General features: G+C 40.8%; 2 protein-coding genes across 3 annotated transcripts in view; one reads left to right on the forward strand and one right to left on the reverse strand.

The window, feature by feature from the left end:
- The window catches only part of amfra (autocrine motility factor receptor a), a 76,600-nt gene extending 72,998 nt beyond the window's left edge, over positions 1-3,602 (reverse strand). The window contains exon 1 of one of the 2 annotated variants that reach the window (XM_043707303.2): positions 3,118-3,602. In XM_043707303.2, the coding sequence (XP_043563238.1) occupies positions 3,118-3,468 (351 nt within the window). In that variant the 5' untranslated portion in view covers positions 3,469-3,602. The remainder of the gene's footprint in view (positions 1-3,117) is intronic. The other variant, XM_043707302.2, reaches the window with a different exon arrangement.
- A 3,610-nt stretch (positions 3,603-7,212) lies between these two features.
- nudt21 (nudix hydrolase 21) lies at positions 7,213-22,890 on the forward strand. The gene is made up of 7 exons (XM_043707305.2): positions 7,213-7,437; positions 14,844-15,044; positions 16,657-16,720; positions 17,320-17,409; positions 19,545-19,620; positions 21,758-21,872; positions 22,602-22,890. The coding sequence occupies exons 1-7, from the start codon at positions 7,325-7,327 to the stop codon at positions 22,621-22,623; spliced, it is 681 nt and encodes a 226-aa protein (XP_043563240.1). The 5' UTR covers positions 7,213-7,324; the 3' UTR covers positions 22,624-22,890.
- The last annotated feature ends 394 nt before the right edge of the window (positions 22,891-23,284 follow it).

Consider the following 23,284-nt stretch of genomic DNA (forward strand, 5'->3'; position numbering starts at 1 on the left):
GGCCTGGGTGCTGGCAGGTGGGACTAGTTTGGGTGGGGATATCTGGTCGGCATGGATGGGTTGGACCGAAGAGATGTACAGCATGGAAACAGACCCTATGACTCTAAATTGTAATTCTACCAGATATTGGAGAACAGATGATCATAGGCATTTACAGTGGGATACTTGGATTTCTTTATTTACAGAGTTCATTATTTGGCAGATATTGGAGCACTAAAAACTATTTGTTATTAGTTTCAAAAATTCATTAGGCCAACCTTAGTAACAAATGAGTTGAAAATTACCAACCATTCAAGAATTCTTCTCCACACATCAGCTACTTTTACAGGATATTACTAGTAGTACAGTGCTCAGTTTAGCACAGTTGTAATCTGGCTATATAAAACCCGAGAACCTGAACTGCCTATTCATTTTCCTAGAATAACTTACCAACGTAGAAGAGCAAAGAGTAAGCACACCAATTAGCCCATACATAACACTCTATACAATCACTGACTCTATTCATTCCTGAAGAAGGGCTTATGCCCGAAATGTCGATTCTCCTGCTCCTTGGATGCTGCCTGACCTGCTGCGCTTTTCCGGCATTGATCTCCAGCATCTGCAGTCCTCGCTTTCTCCTAATCTATCCTATTTATGAAAGCTCCAGGAGAAGCTTCTGAATAGATGTTCCCTAAATGTCAATGGCAATTTATCTTTCTTAAATATTTAAAACTTTTGTCCACATATTGTTTGAACGAATTCATACTAATCCACAAACCCTTCAATTCTGCCCACTGAAGTTTTAATCTACAGAAGTTGGCTCTATCCACCTACCATCTCTCTGAAAGAACTATATAGTCAAATTCCACTTGTTTTTTAAAATTATTTCACCACTAAGATTTGGATATTTGAACCTATATCTATGCCTTGCTAACGTTTAGCGTCGTGTTTAACCCCCTTATCCTCCCATCAAAAACACCCCACATCTATTTATTTTTAATTCACTATACATGGACATCACTGGCCAGGCCAGCATTTATTGCCTATACATAATTTGTGCAGAGTCAACCACATTACTGTGAATCTGGACTGATAGGCAGGCCAGACCAGCCAAGGATGGCAGATTTCCTTCCCTAATTCAGGAACTTAGTCACATTTTCCTTCTAGTCAAAGCTCACCAAACTTCCCAATTTTTCTAAAACTTTTGAAAATTTTCCAAATGTATCCAGATGTATCTTGAAGACTGCAAAAGAACACTGACCTGACAGGCATTCGTTTTCCGATACTGCTAGTCCAAAGTGTCACAGGTCCCTTTTAAATAGTAAGACTGTGTGGAGGAACCTATGTAACTCAAATTTTCATGCTACCGTGTGACTACTTATGAAAGACCTTTGAAATTCCACAAGATCTCCTCATTGAAAGCGGAATTGAGTTTCTGAAAATCACAGCTTTAAGTGAAATCACTTGAAGTTAAGTATAGTGCCTTGTGGAAATCAATTTTAAAACCAGAGTTAGACTCCTGAGGGCAATGTGTGCTTGGAAAAGTAAATGTAAAAGTTGAAATATAGTGCGTTATAAAATTGACCAACTTCGCAACAAGTGCAATAAGCATCCAGCAAAAGAGAACAAGGAAAGCTTCTGTGACAAAAGCTGGGTTTTTTTGCTTGCAGATAAGTCTTTAAAGAAATCTACAAGTTCCTTAACAATTGTACCTTTGTGCAATATATCAAAGTTTTTTTTCAAAAACATAAGCCAAGTAGCTCCTCCACTAATCGAGTAATCTGAAAATAAATGAAAACCAAAAGTCTCCTTCAGTACCTCAAATGGGAGGGGGAGGGGTCATTAATGATGCTATGATGAGGGACACAGTAACTTGAGACACAAACAAGAAGAAAGCAATGTTTAATAAGAAATAAGACCTGATGATAGAGAACAAGAAAAATTTTTTGTTGCTTTCAAATTAAGGGAGGAAAATTAAAATGAGCAGTCTCTACACAATATATATTCTATTAATTCAAGGGAATTTCAAAGTGTGACTGGACAACCCTTGAAAAACTCGGAAAGTAAGTTGTTAGGAACTTTCTCCATACATTATATATTCTAGCAAGGGGTGACAAGAGTTCACCTTAGTACTTGCTAATATACAACCCAATTCCTGCAATTCAGCACTCTCAATCCAAGTCAAACAAATAACCTTTGCAGAAGGGTAAAAGTTGGTATCTATATTTTGAAAAACTGAATATTAACCAATCTTTTGTCCACACAAACAAGTTGGACTCAAGAATTTCTGCTCATAATCTTGGCTCTAGACATCGTTATCATGTTCTGACCCACTTTTGATACAACACTTGTATTTCTAAACTTAGATATCCAAACTTTGCTCAATAAATAGTGCACATCATGATTAGTCTATACAAAGACTGAATAACTTGCTCAAGTTCTAATCAAAAATCTTTAAAACAGGTCCTTTTATTTGTTTAAGTTTTGCTTATATCTTCAAATTTGAAACTTGGTGAGCAATTAATAAACCCAGAGCTGGAAATGTGTTGCTGGAAAAGCGCAGCAGGTCAGGCAGCATCCAGGGAACAGGAGAATCGACGTTTCGGGCATAAGCCCTTCTTCAGGAGAAGGGCTTATGCCCGAAACGTCGATTCTCCTGTTCCCTAGATGCTGCCTGACCTGCTGCGCTTTTCCAGCAACACATTTCCAGCTCTGATCTCCAGCATCTGCAGACCTCACTTTCTCCTCAATTAATAAACCCATACAAATATTCATCCACTAGACAGTGGAATCATAAGTCTGTACTGAAAGATAATTTGAATTCTTTACATTCACTGTCAGCATAAAATTCAAACAAACATTCTAAAAGTACTGTTTTAGGAGAAAGTGAGGACTGCAGATGCTGGAGACCAGAGTTGAAAAGTGTGGTGCTGGAAAAACACAGCTTATGCTCCATCATCGATTACCGTGTTCAAAAAAACTCCCTTAACGAATTGTTTTCTGTACGTTTTTAGTATTTTAAATTACATCTAAAAGTTTCTTTACCGGTTTTAAAAGACAAAACAAACTCTCTTCCTTCGAAAAGGAAAAAAAAACCAGTTCCCTCCCTTAAAAACAGAGGCGAAGCAATACACTTACCCAAACGCACCAGCTGTCTGACACCAGGTACCAGGCCATCTCTACCGCCAGTCCGTGGCCATCGGCCCACTCGGGTCGGCTCGCTGATCCCATCGCGTCTTCACTTTGATCCGACATCCCGTTTTGGACGGCGTTTTCCCCGCGCTCAACCACTCCGGTTGACCGATCGCCGCTTACGGCGTCGCTGGGGGTAGGAGCGCCGGGGTCGGCGACCGGCACGGTGGCGGGGCCCTGCGGCAGCCTGAGGTTGGAGTAGGCGCTAAAGAGGCTGACGGCCAACAGCGCTGCGCTCAGGGCCGTGTAGGTCCGCAAACTAGGCCAGGGGAAGCGCTCGAGGAAAAGCAGCGGCATGGCGAGGCTGAGGACTGCGTTGCCGTTACCCCAATGACCGGGCGGGCGGTGGCCCTAAAATTTCCCGTTAACGCTCAAGCACGTAGAGACAGCTCCGTTCTCGATCGAGACAGCGATATCGGTAACGTCACCAGACAAAATGGGCAGGGCGAGCTGTCCGGAAACAATCCCGGAAGTGACGGCTTGACGCGACACCGTTACACAGAAACCTCCTGAACTGGTGCAGGACCGCGCTGTCATGGGAATAGTCTCCATGGTTACCGAGTCAGGTAGTCGTGTCTGGAGTCATCAAGAACAGCTCATTGGAGGAGTTAAAAATCACACAACACCAGGTTATCGTCCACAACCACCTGATGAAGGAGCAGCGCTCAGAAAGCTAGTGCTTCCAATTAAACCTGTTGGACTATAGTCTGGTGTTGTGCGATTTTTAACTTTGTACACCCCAGTCCAACATCGGCCTCTCCAACTCATCATTGGAGGAGTGTATTCACAAAGGTACATAATGACGCTCTGGACATTAATTACTAAGCTTGGAGGAGAAAGTGAGGGCTGCAGATGCTGGAGATCAGAGCTGAAAATGTGTTGCTGGAAAAGCGCAGCAGGTCAGGCAGCATCCAAGGAACAGGAGAATCGACGTTTCGGGCATAAGCCCTTCTTCAGGTTACTAAGGTTGGAGTTCAGAATTCACTCATAATATTCTAAAGTAGTTGTTGAAAGTTTAATTAATCATTGCTGGTGGCATCATCCCTGGATTGGCCTGTCTGCTGCTAATCATTAATCATTGCTGGTGACATCATCCCTCTGTAATCCATTTTTTCACTGTCATAAATACTTTCCAATTCTCTCAACTATCGGTTCTTTGTAAACTTGAACTAATCCATGCTAGCCGACCTTGAGGCTTCCTTTCGACTTGGAAACTCACTTTCTATGTCTATCATTACCCAATTCCCCACTCCTCAATGGCCTTAGGCCTCTGTTATCATTCAGGCCCAGGCTCGAATTTCTCACATTAAGTGTTGCAATGACTAACTGATGTCCTCACAATATATTAATGAAATAATTCCCTTCAATCCAAAACAATGGAACTACAATTATATAAGACCTTGTTTAATCAATGAAAGTTCATGCAGCAGCATAGAAAGTAAAGGAAAAGTGGACAGGAAATAGAAAAGAACAGAGACAAAGGAATTATTGAGTTACAGAAATATTAAGTAAGAGCAGCCAAAAAGGAATCGGGCAAGCCGAGCGATGGACAAGTAGATGTTCACAATTGGTACTCGGGTAAAAAGGAAATCCAGCTTTCACAGATGTTGCTACCATGCTGTTTATTTCCATGGACACAGGCAAAAATATAGATTATCTGGGTTAGTCCTGCATTACAGTATCTCTGTATAAGCAGTGCTGAATGATTGGGAAAAGGTGCTACAATGTCTCCAATGTTCACTGAATATGGCAGCAGTCATAAACAAGGTTTGATGATCTGAGAAAATATGCCAAGATAAGACTATACATCAGTGGATGAGCAAAGTATGATAGTCGCAATGTGTTTGATTACAACATATTACATATTTGATACTGCTTATTGAAAGCACACAAAACTTATAGCTCTTCCAATTACTAAGATACATGGTCAATAACAAAGGTCATAACTTTCAGCTACAACTGACAATATGAAATTGTGTCATAATTACATTTTAAAAGGTACGCACATAATTAATCCAATAAATCACATGGAAAATACTTGTGCTCAAGAGAATATAAAATAAACAATGGGGTACTTGGGTATTACTGTCTTTGCTTCTGCCACATGTCAAAATTGTCTTTTTTCTAACGGAATATAATCACTGTAGGTTAGCATATCCACAAAGAGTGAATGTTGAAATTTACTGTTTTTGAATGCATTTGAAGAATTAAAATTCAAAATTGTTTGAATTATCAGCATCAAAAGAAAGGTGAAATCAGATGAAATCAAGCTCAGGGTTAGGACCAACATGTTCCTGTAAACCTCTATTCAATCACTCACAAAGACATACAAGCAATATCAACTCATCATTTATGACCACAAACGTACCAGTCATGCAGCCAGCACTATAAATTATGATCATCTTATGCTTATGTAGCTAGCCTGGAGGAAGAGCTCAGAGACCTTGAAACTAGCACTGCACACTCGTCTACATTACTCATTCTGATGTTTGACATGTTTTAAACATCAACCTATAACCCATTATGAAGTGAGGGAACATTATTACTGAGCTTCAATTAGAAGCACAGCGTGAGTCACTTGAGATGAATGAGGTGGTGCGGCTCATATCTTTCCTTGGTTGGAAAAGTAGAAATTCATACTTCAAGGTGTCTAATTATAAAGGGACATTGAAATCTGCATACAGTCCTGTTATGAAATTATTTGAGATTGTCCAAAAGATCCTGCAAGATCTAATAAGAATCATGAAGGAATCAATATGTCATAGTTAGGTTGTGCAGAAAGGCTACAATTCACCATGCAGTGTGTGGCAACTCCAAAACATGGACTGACCAGTCACTTTAATGCTAGTCATCTGTGTGACTTGTTCGATAATCTGCTTTCCTGAAAGTGAAACCTGAATATGAAGAAAAAGCACCTTTCACTTTCAAAAGACATTCCAGATGCTGCAAAAGTAACAAATTAGTTTCAGAATATCAGTTACAGGTTGTTATGTAGACAAATACAATAGTGACTATGCTCATTAGCTGCATACTAAATGTTAACCATGAGGAGTGAAAAATCTCCGGATATTCTTTCCACTGGTTCCGTAGAATATATGAAGTCTGTTTAAGCAAGCTTAGGGGATGGAGTTTGGGGAGCACAATAAATTCAAAGGCTTCAGTCCACTTAGGTTTAACTGAAGGCAACTGCAATTCAAGATAACGATTAATGACGTGACAGGACATTAAGCGACAAGAGAAGTACATCTCATGAAAGGAGATGAAAGAGTAATCAGAGCAAAATATATTGTTGGGGCAGTCTGAAGCTAATGGATAAGCCATAGATGTGAATCTTTTGCTTATGGTCTGCTAGAAAAGCATGGTTCCATTCAAGAACATGCAGTGGACAACATAGATCTTGAGGGATTACATTAGCACTCACTGCACTTTAGTGCTGTTAATAGACATTATAAGCTAACACATTCCTTAAATGCAATCTCTATACACAAACAGAATTTTCACACAAGGTACTATAAGCAATGAAGACAAATGACTAAATGTTGTGGTTGTTTGGCTGAGCACCCATTTTGAAAAAAATTTGGAACATTTATTGTATATAAGCACAGGGCGATGTCCTTTGACATGTAACCATGAGGCCGTTTTTTTTAAAGCTTCACTTGGAATAGGCTGTGGTTTAAAGTTTAATCTGCATTATGTCACGGGGATTATGCAGCCTACCTACCATGACTGCATTACTCACGAGAGGTCATTCCAGAATAAACGGTTGCAGCTTCTTCTGAATGTGCCAAACCCACACTGAACAAAGCCTGTTTTTCGAATGATAAGCTACTAAAATGAGACCTGACAACAACCCCACCCTCTCTTCCCCAACTATTGCATAAATACTGTTGCCTCCAAACTTCAGCTCTGATGAAGAGTCATCCAGAGCCATAACGTCATATTGCTTCTCAGTCAGCAACAAGCCAGGCTTTACCCTGGATTGGGTCGTACGCCAAGTCACGAGGTACAGCCCCGAGAGCTTTTCTTTGACCCGGAAGTATTCCTCTGAAACATCGATCTCGGGTTAAAGCGCGAAGGCGGCCTTGTTAAAGTCCTGTGTGTGAGAGAGCCTGCTGCTGGCGCTGCGAACCGTGCCTTTCATCACCTTGTTACGATGTCTGTGGTTCCGCCGAGCCGCTCGCAGGCGGGCTGGCCCCGCGGAGTCTCCCAATATGGGAATAAGTACCTGCAGGCGAAGCCGCTTACCCTGGAGAGGACCATTAACCTGTGAGTAGCCAGCAGACCCGATGCGCTAGAATCTGTATGCACCTCTATTGACCAAAAGGCGAAAGGACTGCAGATGCTGGAGATTAGAGTCGAGAGTGTGGGTGTCGGAAAAGCGCAGCAAGTCAGACAGCATCCGAGGAGCAGGAGAACCAACGTTTCGGGCCTTATTCCTGATGAAGGGCTTATGCCCGAAACGTTGATTCTCCTGCTTTTCGGATGCTGCCTGACCTGTTGTGCTGTCCCAGTGCCACGCTTTCGACTCTCTTGACCAAGAGTCAAGTGGTCTTTATAAACAATATGTTAATGTAAAAAGTTGCAGATAGATTCAGTGTTCAACACTATGTGGATCTAGATGTAGATTTGCTTGTTGAGCTGGAAGGTTTGTTTTCAGACATTTCATCACCATGAAATAGAAAGCAGACCATGTCACCAGTGCTTCATCAGGAAGCTCACTGATTGATGTTACCTGGTATGATTTATGAAATGTCTGAAAACAAGCCTCCCAGCTCAGAAGCAAACCTACATCCAGAACCTCAACCTGAGCTACAAATGTTTGCAAAATTTGCTAACTGTGTGGATCTGAATAATAACTTTGCCCTCAGTCGTAATTATTGTTATAATGTATGGAAGTTGGTCCTGGGTGTTTGTCACAAGTACCTGCAGTTTTGAGATTTTTTATTGTCCCAGAGTTCACACACAGATCTAATATTGAGATTTTGTTCACTTTAAATAATAGTCTGTCTGACATAAACCGGTTTCTGCAGTTGTCTGATCTTGTGAATTATTTGTTGGTATCTAGTTGTCTTCAGCCTGTAGTACTTTGAGAGTTACTGAATGGGCATAGTTTGTTGGACTTCAGTAAATTTACTTGGCTAGTAATTAAACTAGTTGAAATTACTCAAGCAATGCAAGGTAACATGTTTTGGAGGATTGTTTGAAATTTCTGTGAACTTTTCAAGCAATTTTAGAATCCTTGATTGAAAACAAAAATTATTTTAAAAATGCAGGTCAGGCAGTAGATATGATGAAAGACAAATTCTTGGTCAAGGTAATAAATTCCCTAGGCTCCAATTCGCTAATTATTTGGCAGCCTTAACTTGTGTGCCATCATTTTCTAATGTAATATATATTTATGTTTTCCAAGTTACTTGCACTGGTGAAGCTGATTTGCTGCTTATAATATAAAGTGGTTTCTGGTCAAACAACTGTAAGCAGAATATTTCTGGATGCCTTGGTACACAGGTTTCCTGGATGTGGCATTAAAATTGTTCAAACTTAGTTTGCACATACTCTCATTTATTGTCTACTGAGCACCTAAGTCATTGACACTTAAGACACTAAGCTGTTACTGTGAAACTATACTCCAAAGTTGGGAATTTGCAAGTTAGTCAGCACTGTCAATTTGAATTTTCAGATGTGTAACCTTCCTTTGTGTTTTAGGTATTGCTAGCAATGCCAAAATTGAGCCAGTGCCTTGAACATTTTTTAGTTTTTTTTTGGCAGTGCTATTTGGATGAAAGTCTCTGTGCATGTAGTGGCAGAGAAGAAACTGTGTTAATTTGAAGTCAGGATGGTGAGATTTTGCACAGGTGATTTTCTTCTGGCCTCGTTCTCCTAGGTCGTAGCGATCATTTGATCCTGAACATACCGAAGGGTCTGGATCAGTGGTGCTGGAAGAGCACAGCAATTCGGGCAGCATCCGAGGACAGGCCTGTCCTCGGATGCTGCCTGAATTGCTGTGCTCTTCCAGCACCACTGATCCAGAATCTGGTTTCCAGCATCTGCAGTCATTGTTTTTACCATACCGAAGGGTCTGTTTCCATGCTGTACATCTCCTTGACTCTATAGTCAAAGGAACCTTGGAACGGTAGCAATGCATCCTTTGTCATCAATGGTGGGGGCCAAGTAATTGATCTGTAGGAGGCTGGAAGAACACAGCGAGCTAGGCAGCATCAGGGGTTGGAGAAGTCAACATTTTAGGCTTTAATCCTCCTTCAGGACTAGGGATGGGGATACAGGGTGGTGAGGTGGGGATACGTGAACACAGATGATGTGCATTACCTGGTTGGTCGATGAGAGGATTGAATCTGGTTGGTGGCTGGAGGGAAGGGTCAAGCAGAGGAACGCAAGGGAGCAGAAAGAGGGTGGCCGTGGGCACTTGGGTGGGCCCCAGCTACGCCTGCCTCGTTGGCATGTCAAACAGTCACTCTTCAGTACCTACACAGGCACTATGCCCCTAATTCTTCTGCCATTACATCGATGAGCTGGAGCAGTTCAACGACTTCCCCCACAATTTCCACCCCACCCTCATTCACTTGGTCCATCTCAGGCATTGCCCTCCCCTTTCTTGATCTCTCCATTTCTATCTCTGGCGACAATCTCCAGATGACATTTTAATATAAACCCACCATCTCTCTCAACTATCTGGGCTACACCTCCCATGCAGTGTCCTGCAAGAACTCCATCCCGTTCTCCCAATTCCTCAGCCACATCTGCTCGGACTGTCGTCCTGTTTCCCTATCCCCATATCCGTCAACGCAGACACTGAGTTTTACCTCCTTCATCTTTACTCTGGTCGCTGGAGGGAGAGAGAACAATTGTCCATGTGCACAGAGACATGGGTTTGCAGTCTTCTCTGGAACAGCAGTTTCTCAATGAACTATATAGTAATTTTACAGGGAGGAGCATCCAGGTAAGGCAATGTACGTATTGATTGGGGGACTGTTACAATACAATCAGTTAACATCAACAGTAAAGATAAAGCCATCTTTAGAATGAATGTTCTTAACCTTGTTAATTGGCTTTACATAACGAATGCTTTTTCACCTCGTTAGCTGACTACCCTTGCCTCCAGCATATCATTCTTCACTGCAAGATCTTATTTGATCCAAGTTATGCTAGTTAAGCCTTTATCTCGCGCAATCCAAAACTTAATTCCTTCTCTACTTGCTCAACCTTATACACTTTGTCAGGACGAGGAGACATTGCACTGTCAAGCATCCCAGATGTCTGCCTATTTTGAACAATGTGCTTTTCCCCTCTGTCATCCAGACAGCCCTCCACCGTACCACCTCCATTCCCCATTCCACTACTCAAACATCCCCCCCCCCCACACCAAATGTAATAGACAGTCTCCCTTGTCCTCAGCTACCACCCCACCTGTCTCCACATCCAACGCATCATCCTTAAAAATTTTTGCCAACTCCAATTAGACCCCATCACCAAGAAAGTCTTCCCCTCCCCACCCATCTCTGCTTTCCACAAGGACCGTTCCCTTCGCCAATCCTTGGTTTGCACCACTCTCCCCACCAACCCCCCCAAACCCCTAGGTACCTTCCCCTGCAACTGGAAGAGATGCAAAACCTGGTGGCACACCATCCCCCTCACCTCCATCCAGGGCCCCAAACAGTCTTTCTGGGTGAGACAGAGGTTCACTTGCCTCTGCTCCAATCTAGTTCACTGTATCATGTGCTCCTGCTGTGGTCTTCTGTACCGGGGTGACCAAACGTAAACTAAGGGAGTGTTTTACTGAGTACCCAGGGGCCAACCTGATCTTCCAGTCACTCCCTCCATTTTAATTCCTCTTCCCACTCCCTTTCTGACATGCCCATCCTTAGTTTCTTCCTTTGCCACAATGGATCAAATCACAAACTGGAGAACAACACCTAATCATCTGCCAGGCAGCCTACAGCCCAGAGGAGTTAACCATTGAGTTCTCCAATTTCAAATAACCTTCCTTCCCATTACTCGACTCCCTTCCCAGCCCCTCCCCTCTCCCTTTCATCCTCTCCTTGACCCTTCTCTCTAGCCATCAACCGGATTCATTCCTCCCATCAACCAACCAAGTAGTATCCTCTGTGTTCACCTATCCCAACCTCGCCAACCTGCACCCCACCCCCTTTACCTGCAAGTCCCTTACACCCATCAACAGCTGTAAAGAAGGGTTGCACCTGAAACGTTAACTTCTCCACATCTTGATTCTTTCAGCCTCCTGCTTGTCTACCTTGGATTCTTGCATGTGCAGTTTTTTTTTGTCTAAGTGATTTGTGACATCTGAGATGATGGCATATTAAAGGCTTGTTCATTCCAGGCAAGTGGAACATATTCTATTAAACTCTAACGTGTAAATGATGAACAGGAAGCCTCAGATCTGCTCTGAGAGCTGCTGTATTTATGTGGCTACTCTCATAAGCTTTTGATCAATAGCACACTAACTAGAAATACATGCACTCCCAGTTATTTAATATCGTTCCCAAATGCTTATTCATTTGCAGCTGTTGAAACTGTGTCCATGAATGATGTTGCAAACCATCAACAAGTTGTACTTATCACTAGCTGAATTTCTATGGGAATTCTTTATCTCATTCCATAACCCCTAGACTGAATAGCCATCACTACGAATAATAAAAAAATATTGCCACCTTAATGGCAAATATCACCTCTCCTTGCAGTTGTCTACATGATTGCAGCCCAACAATATCCTGTTCATAGTGATGTGATCTGAAAATTTGTTGCTGGAAAAGCGCAGCAGGTCAGGCAGCATCCAAGGAACAGGAGAATCGGCTTATGCCCGAAACGTCGATTCTCCTGTTCCTTGGATGCTGCCTGACCTGCTGCGCTTTTCCAGCAACACATTTTCAGCTCTGATCTCCAGCATCTGCAGTCCTCACTTTCTCCCATAGTGATGTGATAACATTCTTCCTTCCAGTGGCTTTGACCTTTGGGGTACTGATGTAAGCCCCTGTTTAAATGTATTGCAGTTTTGCATAATGAGGTCCAGAAGTCCTATTCAATCATGAAGGTGCTTTTGAAATGCCAGTTTCTGCAACTGGATATTGACGGGAATCTATACTTGGAGATATTTGAAATGGTAAGAGTAGAGGAAGAGGCTATGTAATATAGCATGCATCATAAGAGCTGCTATTATATTTGTATTACCCAAATGTGAGTTTATTCACTTTGGTTGAAATGCTAGAAAGGCAACTTTCACTCTAAGTGAAGAGAACCTCCAGCATGCTGTGGTGCGAGTGATCAGAGTGATCTTGTATATGAATTTCAGCATGTCTATAGAACAGGTAACAAAGAAGGCAAATGGAATTTTGGTATTATTATTAAAGTAATAGATTACAGAAAGGAAGTGTTGCTACAACTGCTCAAGGAATTATTGAGACCTCCTCTGGAATATTGGATAGTCTTGCTTCCCTTACTTGGAGGTACATGTTTGCATTGGAAGCAGTTCAGAGCAGATTCATTCGATTGATTTCAGAGATGAGGGGTTTCTCTAATGAAAAGAGATTGAACTGTTTGGGTGTAAGCATGGTAGAGTTTAGAATGAGATGGGACTTGACTGAGCTATAAGATACTAAAGGGAATTGACAAAGTAGATGTAAAGCAAACTTTTCCCTCTTGTGGAGCAATCTAGAGTGAGGTCATAGAGTTGATTAAGGAGTGGTAGATTTAAAAACAGGAGGAGGGGATGCCTTCTGTAAAAGGCTGAGTCTGTGGAATTTACTATCCCCCGGGTGCAGTGAACACCAGGTCACTGAATAAACTTGGAGGTAGACAGATTTTTAATTAGTAACCAATTGAAGGGTTATGTGGAACAGGTAAGAAATTGGAATTGAGGCAGTGTTGAGATCAGCCATGTCATATTGAATGCAAGAGCTGACTTCGGGGGCTGAATTGATTACTCCTGCTCCCAGTTGCATACCTTTTTTTTTGGGATTATCTAGACGTCTGATTGGTTATTTTAGCCCCCATGGTAATAACTGAGTATTGATGAGAGCAGACTGCAAGTCAAAGATTCTGACTTGCATGTGGAATGCCAGCAACAGACTTGAGAAAAGAGGATAGGAGATACTGAGGACTGCAGATGCAGGAGTCAGTCGATCAAGTGTGGTGCTGGAACCGCCACAATAGCTGAAGCAGCATCTGGCATAACCCTTCAGGACTGTGGAGGGGGAAGGGGACTGAGATAAATGTGGGGGGGGGGTGGGTTGGGAAAAAGTAGGTGGGTGAAGGTAGCCTAAACAAGACAAGGTCACTGTAAACTGTCGGAAGAGCCTATAACCGTACTGCTGCAACATTGAATCACCGGTTTCCAAATCTCTTTCCCACCCCCTAACCTGACAACACCCTCTTGACCTGTCCATCTTCCTTCCCTCTGACCTATCACAATCACCTCCCACCTATCGTTATCCCACTTACCTTTCCCAGCCCCAACCCCTCCTCATTTATTCCTAAGCCCCCAGTCCGGATGAAGTGTTATGCCTGAAATGCTGCCTCTCGTTGCTCAGATGCTGTCTGATCTGTGCTTTTTCCAGTGCCACATTTTATTGGCCTTGAGAAAAGGGACACTGACTTCTGCAACATGAGAAGACTATATACTTTTTTTTTCTTCCTTGCCATCAACTGGCCTGGAGATGATACAAGAACAGTTAATTGTCAATCTTGGTTATCAGACTAGGCCATTGGACTCTATTCAGGGTTTGGCCTTGAGAATACCAGAGATGAGCAATTTCCATGAATTTGTTTTCAGTTTAGAAAGATGCAACATATGTATGTATACACAATCATTTTGTCACAAGACGCTTGTGCTAATGAGGTGGCTCCTATATACGGAGTCTGACGTTAAATTTGTTTTCAAATTTCTCTTAGATTCTGGATTATTTAATGTGTTAAATCTAATGAGAGTCCCATCTAATAGTGGGAGCTCAATACTCTTGTCAATTCTGAAGTTTTATGTATTTGATTTGCAATCTAATATCTGAATCTGTTCTGCTTTGAGTGAAGTAATTCAGATCCTGGTGCTGAATTTCCATTGCGTAAATAGTAACATTGGTAAGGAGTTGGCATTCATTCTGTTTTGCAAATAACCCTCCTCAGGGATAATCTAAGCTAGCTGAATGTGGGTTTTTTTTTTCTTCACTTGTAGGATGTGGGCATCATTGGCTGACCAACATCTATTGCCTGGTCCTAGTTGCCCTTGCAAAATGGTGATGAGCTGCAATCCATGTTCTGTAGGTTGACTTCATAGTGATTGATGAAACCAAGTGGCTTGCTAGGCCATTTTAGAGGGCAGTTGAATCAACCACATTTCTGTTGGGCTTGAGTCACATATGGGACAGACCAGCCGAGGGTGACAAATGTCCTTGAAGGACACAAGTGAGCCAGTTTATCCACCAACTAGGAGTGGTTTCATGGTCTTCATTAAATTATAAATTCCAGATACTTATTACATTCAGAATACAACTTCTGCTGTGGTGGGCTTCAAACCTGTGCTGGATGTCAGTTCATTCCTCTTTGAAACATGGTGTTAGTACAGTTATTTCTTGACTTTGTTACCAAGTGAATCATAATTGCATTTTAATTGTAATATAACTAATCATAGGGAAATCTTTCTACAGGTATCCACTGACTAACTACACCTTTGGTACCAAAGAACCTTTGTATGAGAAGGATTGCTCTGTGGCAGCCAGATTTCAACGCATGCGGGAGGAGTTTGAGAAGATTGGCATGAGGCGAACTGTAGAAGGTGTTCTGATTGTACATGAGCACAGACTTCCACATGTATTACTATTACAACTGGGGACAACCTTCTTCAAACTGTAAGTGTGGACAATAATTAGCAATTTTTTTTTAAAATGAAAACTCCGTTTGCTTGTGAATGATCAAACCTGTTGTGGTTCTGTTCACCGAGCTGGGAATTTGTGTTGCAGACGTTTCGTCCCCTGTCTAGGTGACATCCTCGGTGCTTAGGAGCCTCCTGTGAAGCGCTTTTGTGATGTTTCCTCCAGCTGAGGAATTCACCTAGACAGGGACGAAACTTCTGCAACACAAATTCTCAGCTCAGCGAACAGAACCACAACAACGAGCACCCGAGCTACAAATCTTCTCACAAATTTGAATGATCAAACCCTTGGGTAAACTTCATAAATATGTACTTGCTGTAACTAGTTGGTATGTTGCATTCTTGTCCTTTGTCAGTGATCTTGCCATAGGTCAAATACTGACTTAAAAAGTTTCAAATGGTTTATTTAAATTTTTCATTAATTTCGGAAAGTCATGTAATTACTATTCATAGGATCTCAATATGGTAGTGTTTACCAGAGCTATAGGAGATGTTAGGGCAGGTAACTAAAGATTTGGTCAGAGAGAACCAGCTTAGAGGAACCACTTAAACTATGGTTGACTATTAAACTTTTTTAGGAATGAAAGTCCAGGCCTCCAGCTTGAAGATCAGGCACAGCTAGTAATGGTGGACTAAGGTAGTCTGTGGGGATTTGTACAGGTATCCAGAGTTCAAGGCAGGTTTCAGAGAGGTGAAACAAAAAATTACTGTTAATTAGCCATTAATGTTAATGTGTAAGCAATACCAAGCATATCTAATAATCTATTTGGTGCTCAAAATTGAGGGTATCAGAGGCAGCTACTTTCTTTCCAACTTGAAAATTTTAATAAAAACAGAGCAGATCAGTCACTTAAGAGAAATATTTGTTGAACTCTTCATTAAATGGGTTAATGCCAGAAACTATGTAATATCTCCTCATGGATGCTGACTAGACCTGCTGAATATGATGGGTTACACTCATTATATTCTACATGGTGCAGAGTGTTTCCAAGTGGTATAGGTAGAATTTAACTGTTCCACTTGAGGGATTTTTGCGTTACATGCAACCAAGGGTTGTGAGCAAACCAATTTTTAACCTGTTGGCTAATTTTTAAAATCAGCATTCCTAACGGAGTCTAATCAGTTGGCCATTTTCTGGCAGGATAATTCATAACCAGAATGTATATCTCCCAGTTTGTGAGAGGATACACTACTTAAACCAAGATTGAAGAGGGGCATTGATCTGCCTCACTTGAGTGGATTTTTTTTTTTCCAGCTTTCGTTTGAGGAAAATATTCCCAGCTGAGGGACATGTCTTAGCTTGATGTGTTTTGGTTACCTCCTTAAATATTAGGGAAGAAACAGCATGTTCCTTTTTTCTCTTGAATGTTTTCTATTTGTCTTTAACCTACTTGGAGAAATTATGCAAACTAACACTGGTGAAAGAAACTTAATATGTAGTTGTGCAGGTTGTTCTGCATTCTCAGATTACAAACATAACCTAATGGTAAGAATGTTAGGTTTTCAAAAAGTAGTTTATCAACCTCCCAGTTTTTGATGTTTGCTTAAATTATAATAGTGTTTCTTTGCACTTTGTTTTGTGGTTTTAGTCCTGGTGGAGAACTGAATCCTGGAGAAGATGAGGTGGAGGGTCTGAAGCGTCTAATGACAGAGGTACAGAACCTGTGCTTTCTTGGATGTATTCCATTGTTGAGTGGTGTGTGTACTGAAGTATCATCTGACTAATGCCTGACTAGGTTTTCTCTCGGGTACTGAACTTCAATCAGAAGATTAGACAAAACAGTACTGTTCAGGCTTATTTACTGTTTATTTACTTATTGGACTACAGATTTACTAAGTTGCAGATTTAGATTTTGTACATTTTGTGGAAAACTACTGCCTGCTTGAGAACATTGTACCAAAGATATGTTCCCAACCTAATGTATGCTGTTTGTTGAAAATGGAGCCCTCTTCATTTTATTGCCCATAAGTGGGGGAATAATAAAATGGAAGCTGAAGTTCCAAAAAAGATTTCTAGAACAAATTATAACACATTTTTCTTTTGAAGCCAGTCTGTATTGATTTGTATTAACTCTAACTGTTGCAAATGTTTTTCTGGGAGAGAAAATGGCAGATTTTTTTTCAGTGAAAACATACTGAAACCACCTCTTGAGTGACCTAAAGAAGGAAACTGTATTCTGATCCAAGGAAAAACTAATCCATGAGGTTGGGGAGAGGGTGCAAAAAATGCATTCAGCTGTATATTTCAACAGATCTTGGGTCGTCAAGATGGTGTCCAGCAAGACTGGGTAATCGATGACTGTATTGGCAACTGGTGGAGACCCAATTTTGAGCCCCCTCAGGTGAGTCCAGAATTATCTTTAAGACAATACTAAATGCTGTATAATTGGCTTTAAATCATTACAGGGCATTCTCATTCAGATGTGGCATGAAGCATTGAGTATATCAACTTGAGCTATTTCCTGGCTTCTTGAAGATATTGAAAACAAGTTTGTTTTTCCTTTTTTTTGTTTTTGGAATTTTCTGATCTGACTTGACTTTAACAGATTATGTATGGCTGGAACCAGTAGACATTCTTTTTCTACAGAAAATACAAGTTAACTGAAATGGTTGAGTTCCTGGTGTTCTGCTTAATATTAAGAATCAGACTCTCTCAGTTTTTAAAAGTTATCTTTGCTTTTACATAACTTCCCATTTACTTGCATATCTGTTTCTCAGCAGTTAAGGGAATTGGTTCAGTATGTTGCGGAGGCATAAACAACTGGCAAACTTCCAATAGTGTCTTTTTAATGATTTAAAAACATTTTAAATTGCTTGCATTTTTTTATTGTGGATTAGTACTTGATCTTACCTTCCCCTGATTGTGCTCTTGTCACCATTTTCCATGCTACCCACCAACAACCTTTTCCCAACTCCAAAGGGAAAAAGAATAATTATCCCAAACTTTTCCTGGGGTGGTTGCCTTCGTTCATATTATTTATTTACCTGCTTCTGACTTTGAAGAGTTTCTACTGCAATTTTTGCCAGGTCCACCTTGAATCAGTGCCTCTATAATGCAAGTTATATCTGTACCCTAACCTCTGTCGCTAGAGACAGCAGGGCAACTAAATGTTCTTCTTCTGTGTCATTTTCACCTGCAGCACTTTATTACCCATTGAGTCATAGATGTACAGCATGGAACCCTTCTTATTCATATATCAATCCAGATGCCCTTTAAATGTTGCAATTGTACTAGCCTTCATCACTTCCTTTGGCAGCCCATTGCATGTGTGTAGCACCCTCTGCATGATAAAGTTGTCCCTTGGGTCTCTTATATCTTCCCCTCTCACCCTAAACCTATGCCCTCCAGTTCTGGACTCTCCCACCCTAGGGAAAATACCTTGTCTATTTACCCTATCCATGCCCCTCAGGATTTTATAGACTTCCATAAGATCACCCCATAGCCTCCAACGCTCCAGGAAAAATGCCCCTAGCCTATTCAACCTCTCCCGGTAGCTCAAATCCTCCAACCCTGGCAACATCCTTGTAAATCTTTTCTGAACCCTTTTCAAGTTTCACAACATCTTTCCAATTGACAGGAGACCAGAATTGCACGCAATATTCCCACAGTGGCCTAACCAATGACCTGCATAGGCGCAACATGACCTCCCAACTCCTGTACTCATACACTTTTTTTTTCCCAATAAAGGAAAGCATACTAAACGCTGCCTTCACTATCCTATCTACCTGCAATTCTACTTTCAAGGAGCTATGAACCTGCACTCCAAAGTATCAACATGTTCAGTTTTCTGTTGTATCCCTGCACATTCTCTTGGCACACTTTTTTTGTTTGCAGTGATTTGGTGTGGAGCTGTTTTAGATAATTACTTATTCCCTTTTGCCCCTGTGAATTCTTGGAACCAAAGACAATTGCCTCCCTGTGGCTACCCTCTGAGGTATTTGGCAAAGAGCAGAAACCTTGAGTTCCTTGTGCAGACTTCTTAAATGACCTTTTTCTGGTCTTTGTTCTGATAATAGATTTTCTACATCCTTATTGTAGGAAACAACATTTTAAGTTGAAAAATAAATGGGATGCTGGTTATCCATATGATAGTAACATACCTTGTGATATAATCTTTAATATGACAGTGATTTCACCATAAGTGTTGACCAGAATTAAATTCTTAAGGGCAGTTCTGCAATTTCTGCTATTGCAAAATGGTACTTTTTTTTTTGTAATAAAACACATTGAGGGTTTTGATACAAACCAGACTGAGGAAGACCTTTTAGTAGTCCAGTCTTGAGCTGAGGGGCTTTGACATTTTGTAATATGACCTCATCCACTAGTAGTAGAAAATTAGTTCACTTCCTTTGTGATTAATGGATCATGGAGCTCAGCAGTACTGAATTATCTGTGAACCTTTTATCTAATGAGAGAAATATATAACATCATCTGCAAATGTACTGTCTTTTAACATTGTTTTTCCATTTTCTGCAGTATCCCTACATTCCAGCTCACATCACCAAACCCAAAGAGCACAAGAAACTCTTCTTAGTGCAACTTCAAGAGAAAGGTAAATCATGAGGCAATGTGTGATATGCTGAGGCATGATTTAATTCACATGCAGTCTGGTAGCTTAAGGGTGGACTTCAGATGAAAATATTAGCGAGAGCTCCAAATGATCAATGGAGTAACATTCATCCACCTCCAAGCACTTGAAGTGAATTAATAGTTTGTCTCTTGCACTTCCTGTTGCAACTCGTACATGAGGGTGTCTGCTGAACAGCTGAGATAAATGCCTTAATTTCACTGGATGAAAAGGAATATTGGTTGTGATACTAAAGTCCTCTGGTCAAATAATCTTTGATCTTTGACCAAGCCCTGAGTGTCTGATCACACTTGTAAAATGGTATTTTTGATGTAGTGCTGTCTCAGTATTACAATAAATTTAGTATCTGTTATATTTGCAGATTGTTGTGGTTGTGTTTGCCGAGCTGGGAATTTATGTTGCAGACATTTCGCCCCCTGTCTAGGTGACATCCTCAGAGCTTTGGAGCCTCCTGTAAAGCGCTTCTGTGATCTTTCCTCCGGCATTTGTAGTGGTTTGAATCTGTCGCTTCCGGTTGTCAGTTCCAGCTGTCCGCTGCAGTGGCCGGTATATTGGGTCCAGGTCGATGTTCTTATTGTTTGAATCTGTGGGTGAGTGCCATGCCTCTAGTGCCACTCACCCACAGATTCAATCAATAAGCACATCAATCTGGACCCAATATACCGGCCACTGCAACGGACAGCTGGAATTGACAACCGGAAGCGACAGATTCAAACCACTACAAATGCCGGAGGAAAGATCACAGAAGCGCTTCACAGGAGGCTCCCAAGCACTGAGGATGTCACCTAGACAGGGGACGAAACATCTGCAACACAAATTCCCAGCTCGGCGAACAGAACCACAACAACGAGCACCTGAGCTACAAATCTTCTCACAAACTTTGAATATTTGCAAATTATTTGGAACCTTTTTATTTGAACTTCAGCTTCTGACTAAAGCACAACTGCCAGGGAGCCTTGGCTGGTCGTCAATGTAAACAAATTCTACTCTCAGGATCCATCGTCCATTCCACCACAAAATGCTATCAAACCAATAAATCATGATACCTTTCTGACACTTGGTCTCTCTCAACTCCTTAGCCCTGGTAATGTTTTACAGCTGCCCTGTCCCCCTTTCTAAGTAGCCATCACTTGACGCCTGTGACTACATGCAGACTGATCTGTGGAACATCACAGCCAAAGCAAATTCTCCTCTTGCCTCTCTATTTCTAAAAGGTTTCTATGCTGTGAATGATGGAACCCCAGTTACTTCTATCTGTTTCTTATCCCAGGAATGCTATCTTGGCTAGGATCAAATGGCTAAACGTCAAGTAAATGAGATGTGGCTAGTTTATTCATTTTTGTGGCTGTCTGACGTATGGCTGCTTTGAGTTTTGGAACATTTGTATATCCAGTTTCCCAGGCAAAACTATGATTTACCTGTGGAAAACTTTCAGTAAGAGATTGCACCAGTGAGAAATTTAACAGACCAACCTGGTAACTTAGGTTACAACTCTATTTCTTATCCCAAATGGTAGAGGCAATGCTTTTGTAGTTTTCACTTTTCGCAGACCAATACACTTTGAGCAACTGAAAAGCTACGAAGTGAGAGTTAATTTTGGGCTTTGGTCCAGTTATTTGTCAACTTTAAATCTCAGTGGTGAAAGAAACCAGCATGACTTAAGAGGTGAATCAGAAGGGTGAATTAAATTTTAAATTGTGCACAGAAAGCCAAATAAAATTGGATTACGAGACTAAGGAAAGGAACTTAATTTTTGAATTTACTCCATGCAAGAATAGTGCATGCTAATCTAAATCTTTCAGGCTGGATTGGTTGATATACTGTTGCACTAATTTCCCATGAGAATTTAATATGTGACCTTTTCAAGCAGAGCTTGAGTTTCCAGTAGTGAGGTTTATTGCAAAACTACAGCAAGGTTGAGGGTTATCTTCTTTCTGTCTGGCCAAATTGTCTTGGTCATGCAGAATGCATGTTAACTTGCTTTCGTGCAAGTTTTGGGCTGCTGTCTTTATTATTTTTACTATATGCAGTTGCTAGCATATTTGATACTTGTGACACATCTCTTGGTTCCGGTAGTCCTTAATAATCTGTTTGATTACAGCCCTGTTTGCGGTACCGAAGAATTATAAATTGGTTGCTGCACCATTATTTGAGCTTTATGACAATGCTCCAGGTTATGGACCCATAATCTCCAGTCTTCCTCAGCTTTTGAGCAGGTATGAGGAATACAATTCCTGAACATGTCTTTTGTTTGTTTTGAGATTACAGATTGCTTAAATCTCATAGTTGAGTGCACATTGAAAAAGGGGCTGAGAGCAGATTTTGAATTGGGGAAAGTCTGAAGCTACTTGCCATAGAAATGGCTTAACTGATACTAGTCACGAATTTTGTCTAAATTGACTTGCACAACTTTTGCTGTTAAAATGTACAAGGGCTTATGGGAAAGTTTGGAGGGAGGCTTATCTGGAACATTGTAAGCATTGCACTCTAGTTTCTCTGATAAATTTCCCCTTTTACAACTTAACAGTTTTCTTAGGCAAATTGAAAATATTTTTAAAACTTTGTAACAAACAAGTGCTGGAGAAACTCAGCAGGTCTGATAATATCTGTGGAGACAAAACAGTAGTGTTAAATGTCAAGACTCAGACTTCCAGCATTCTGTTTCCAGTTTCAAATTTCCAGAATCAAAGTATTTTGCCACCTTTTAACTTTTTGTCAAGAGTTTAAAACTGCTCCTATAAACAGTTTAACTGACTCCAGTTTCTATTTAAAGTCCAGTTGGCTTTTTTATTTGGAGCTTGCAATTCGATAACCTCCGATATGAAATCAGTTTGAAAAACATTTGAGTTATCATTTAAGATCTTTAACTTTTTCATACTTTGGGAAGAAAATTATTCTGTGTGCAATTTCAATGTACTTAAAATTGTTTTTAATTTGTATTCTAGGTTTAATTTTATTTATAACTGAAGTTTAAGAACATGCCAAACATGAGATCATGATGGCCTGTAGGTCAAGTTTCCCTGAACATCTTCAACTGTGAATTCCGTCAGCTGCTGACAGTTCAAGTCCATGCCAGTTGCATCTTTGCAGCATCAGATTGCCCAAATCTGGCTGATGTTTTGTTCAGTTCTATGATAATTGAAGACAAACCTAACTAGCACGTTCTTTTTTTAAGAAAATTTCTGCTCTTGTGTAACTGTTCGCATTTTCTACTTTATTAAATGGAGAAGGATACATGATGTGGTTTTTAATTGATTAAATTTCATGGGTTTTTTTTGTATTTCGTCCTGTTCTTTTTGTAAATGGATGTAGCATGCAACCTAAGGATTAATAACTCTCTCAATGGATTCTGTTTGGTTTCTATGGTAGGAACACTTTCATCACCCAACCTTTTTTGGACCAGTAACTTTCAAGGTCAGCTTTAGCCTTGTATACATGTTATCTGATTTATTATCAGTTCTGCGGCTCTTATTCAAGTTTTAAACTTTTTTGGTTGGGATGTTAATGCTTGCCTGTTTTACAAACATTAACTGCTGCTTCATACAGCCTTATTCAAGTGTGCAAGTGATCTGATTGTGCTTATGGGACTTTGCTAGTCGCTGCAGTATCTGGGTATAATTGTAAAATA

Source organism: Chiloscyllium plagiosum, unplaced genomic scaffold (assembly GCF_037043375.1).
Source record: "Chiloscyllium plagiosum isolate Xiang-an unplaced genomic scaffold, Cpla_swu_hap1 HiC_scaffold_17, whole genome shotgun sequence".
In the NCBI taxonomy this organism is placed as follows: domain Eukaryota; kingdom Metazoa; phylum Chordata; class Chondrichthyes; order Orectolobiformes; family Hemiscylliidae; genus Chiloscyllium; species Chiloscyllium plagiosum.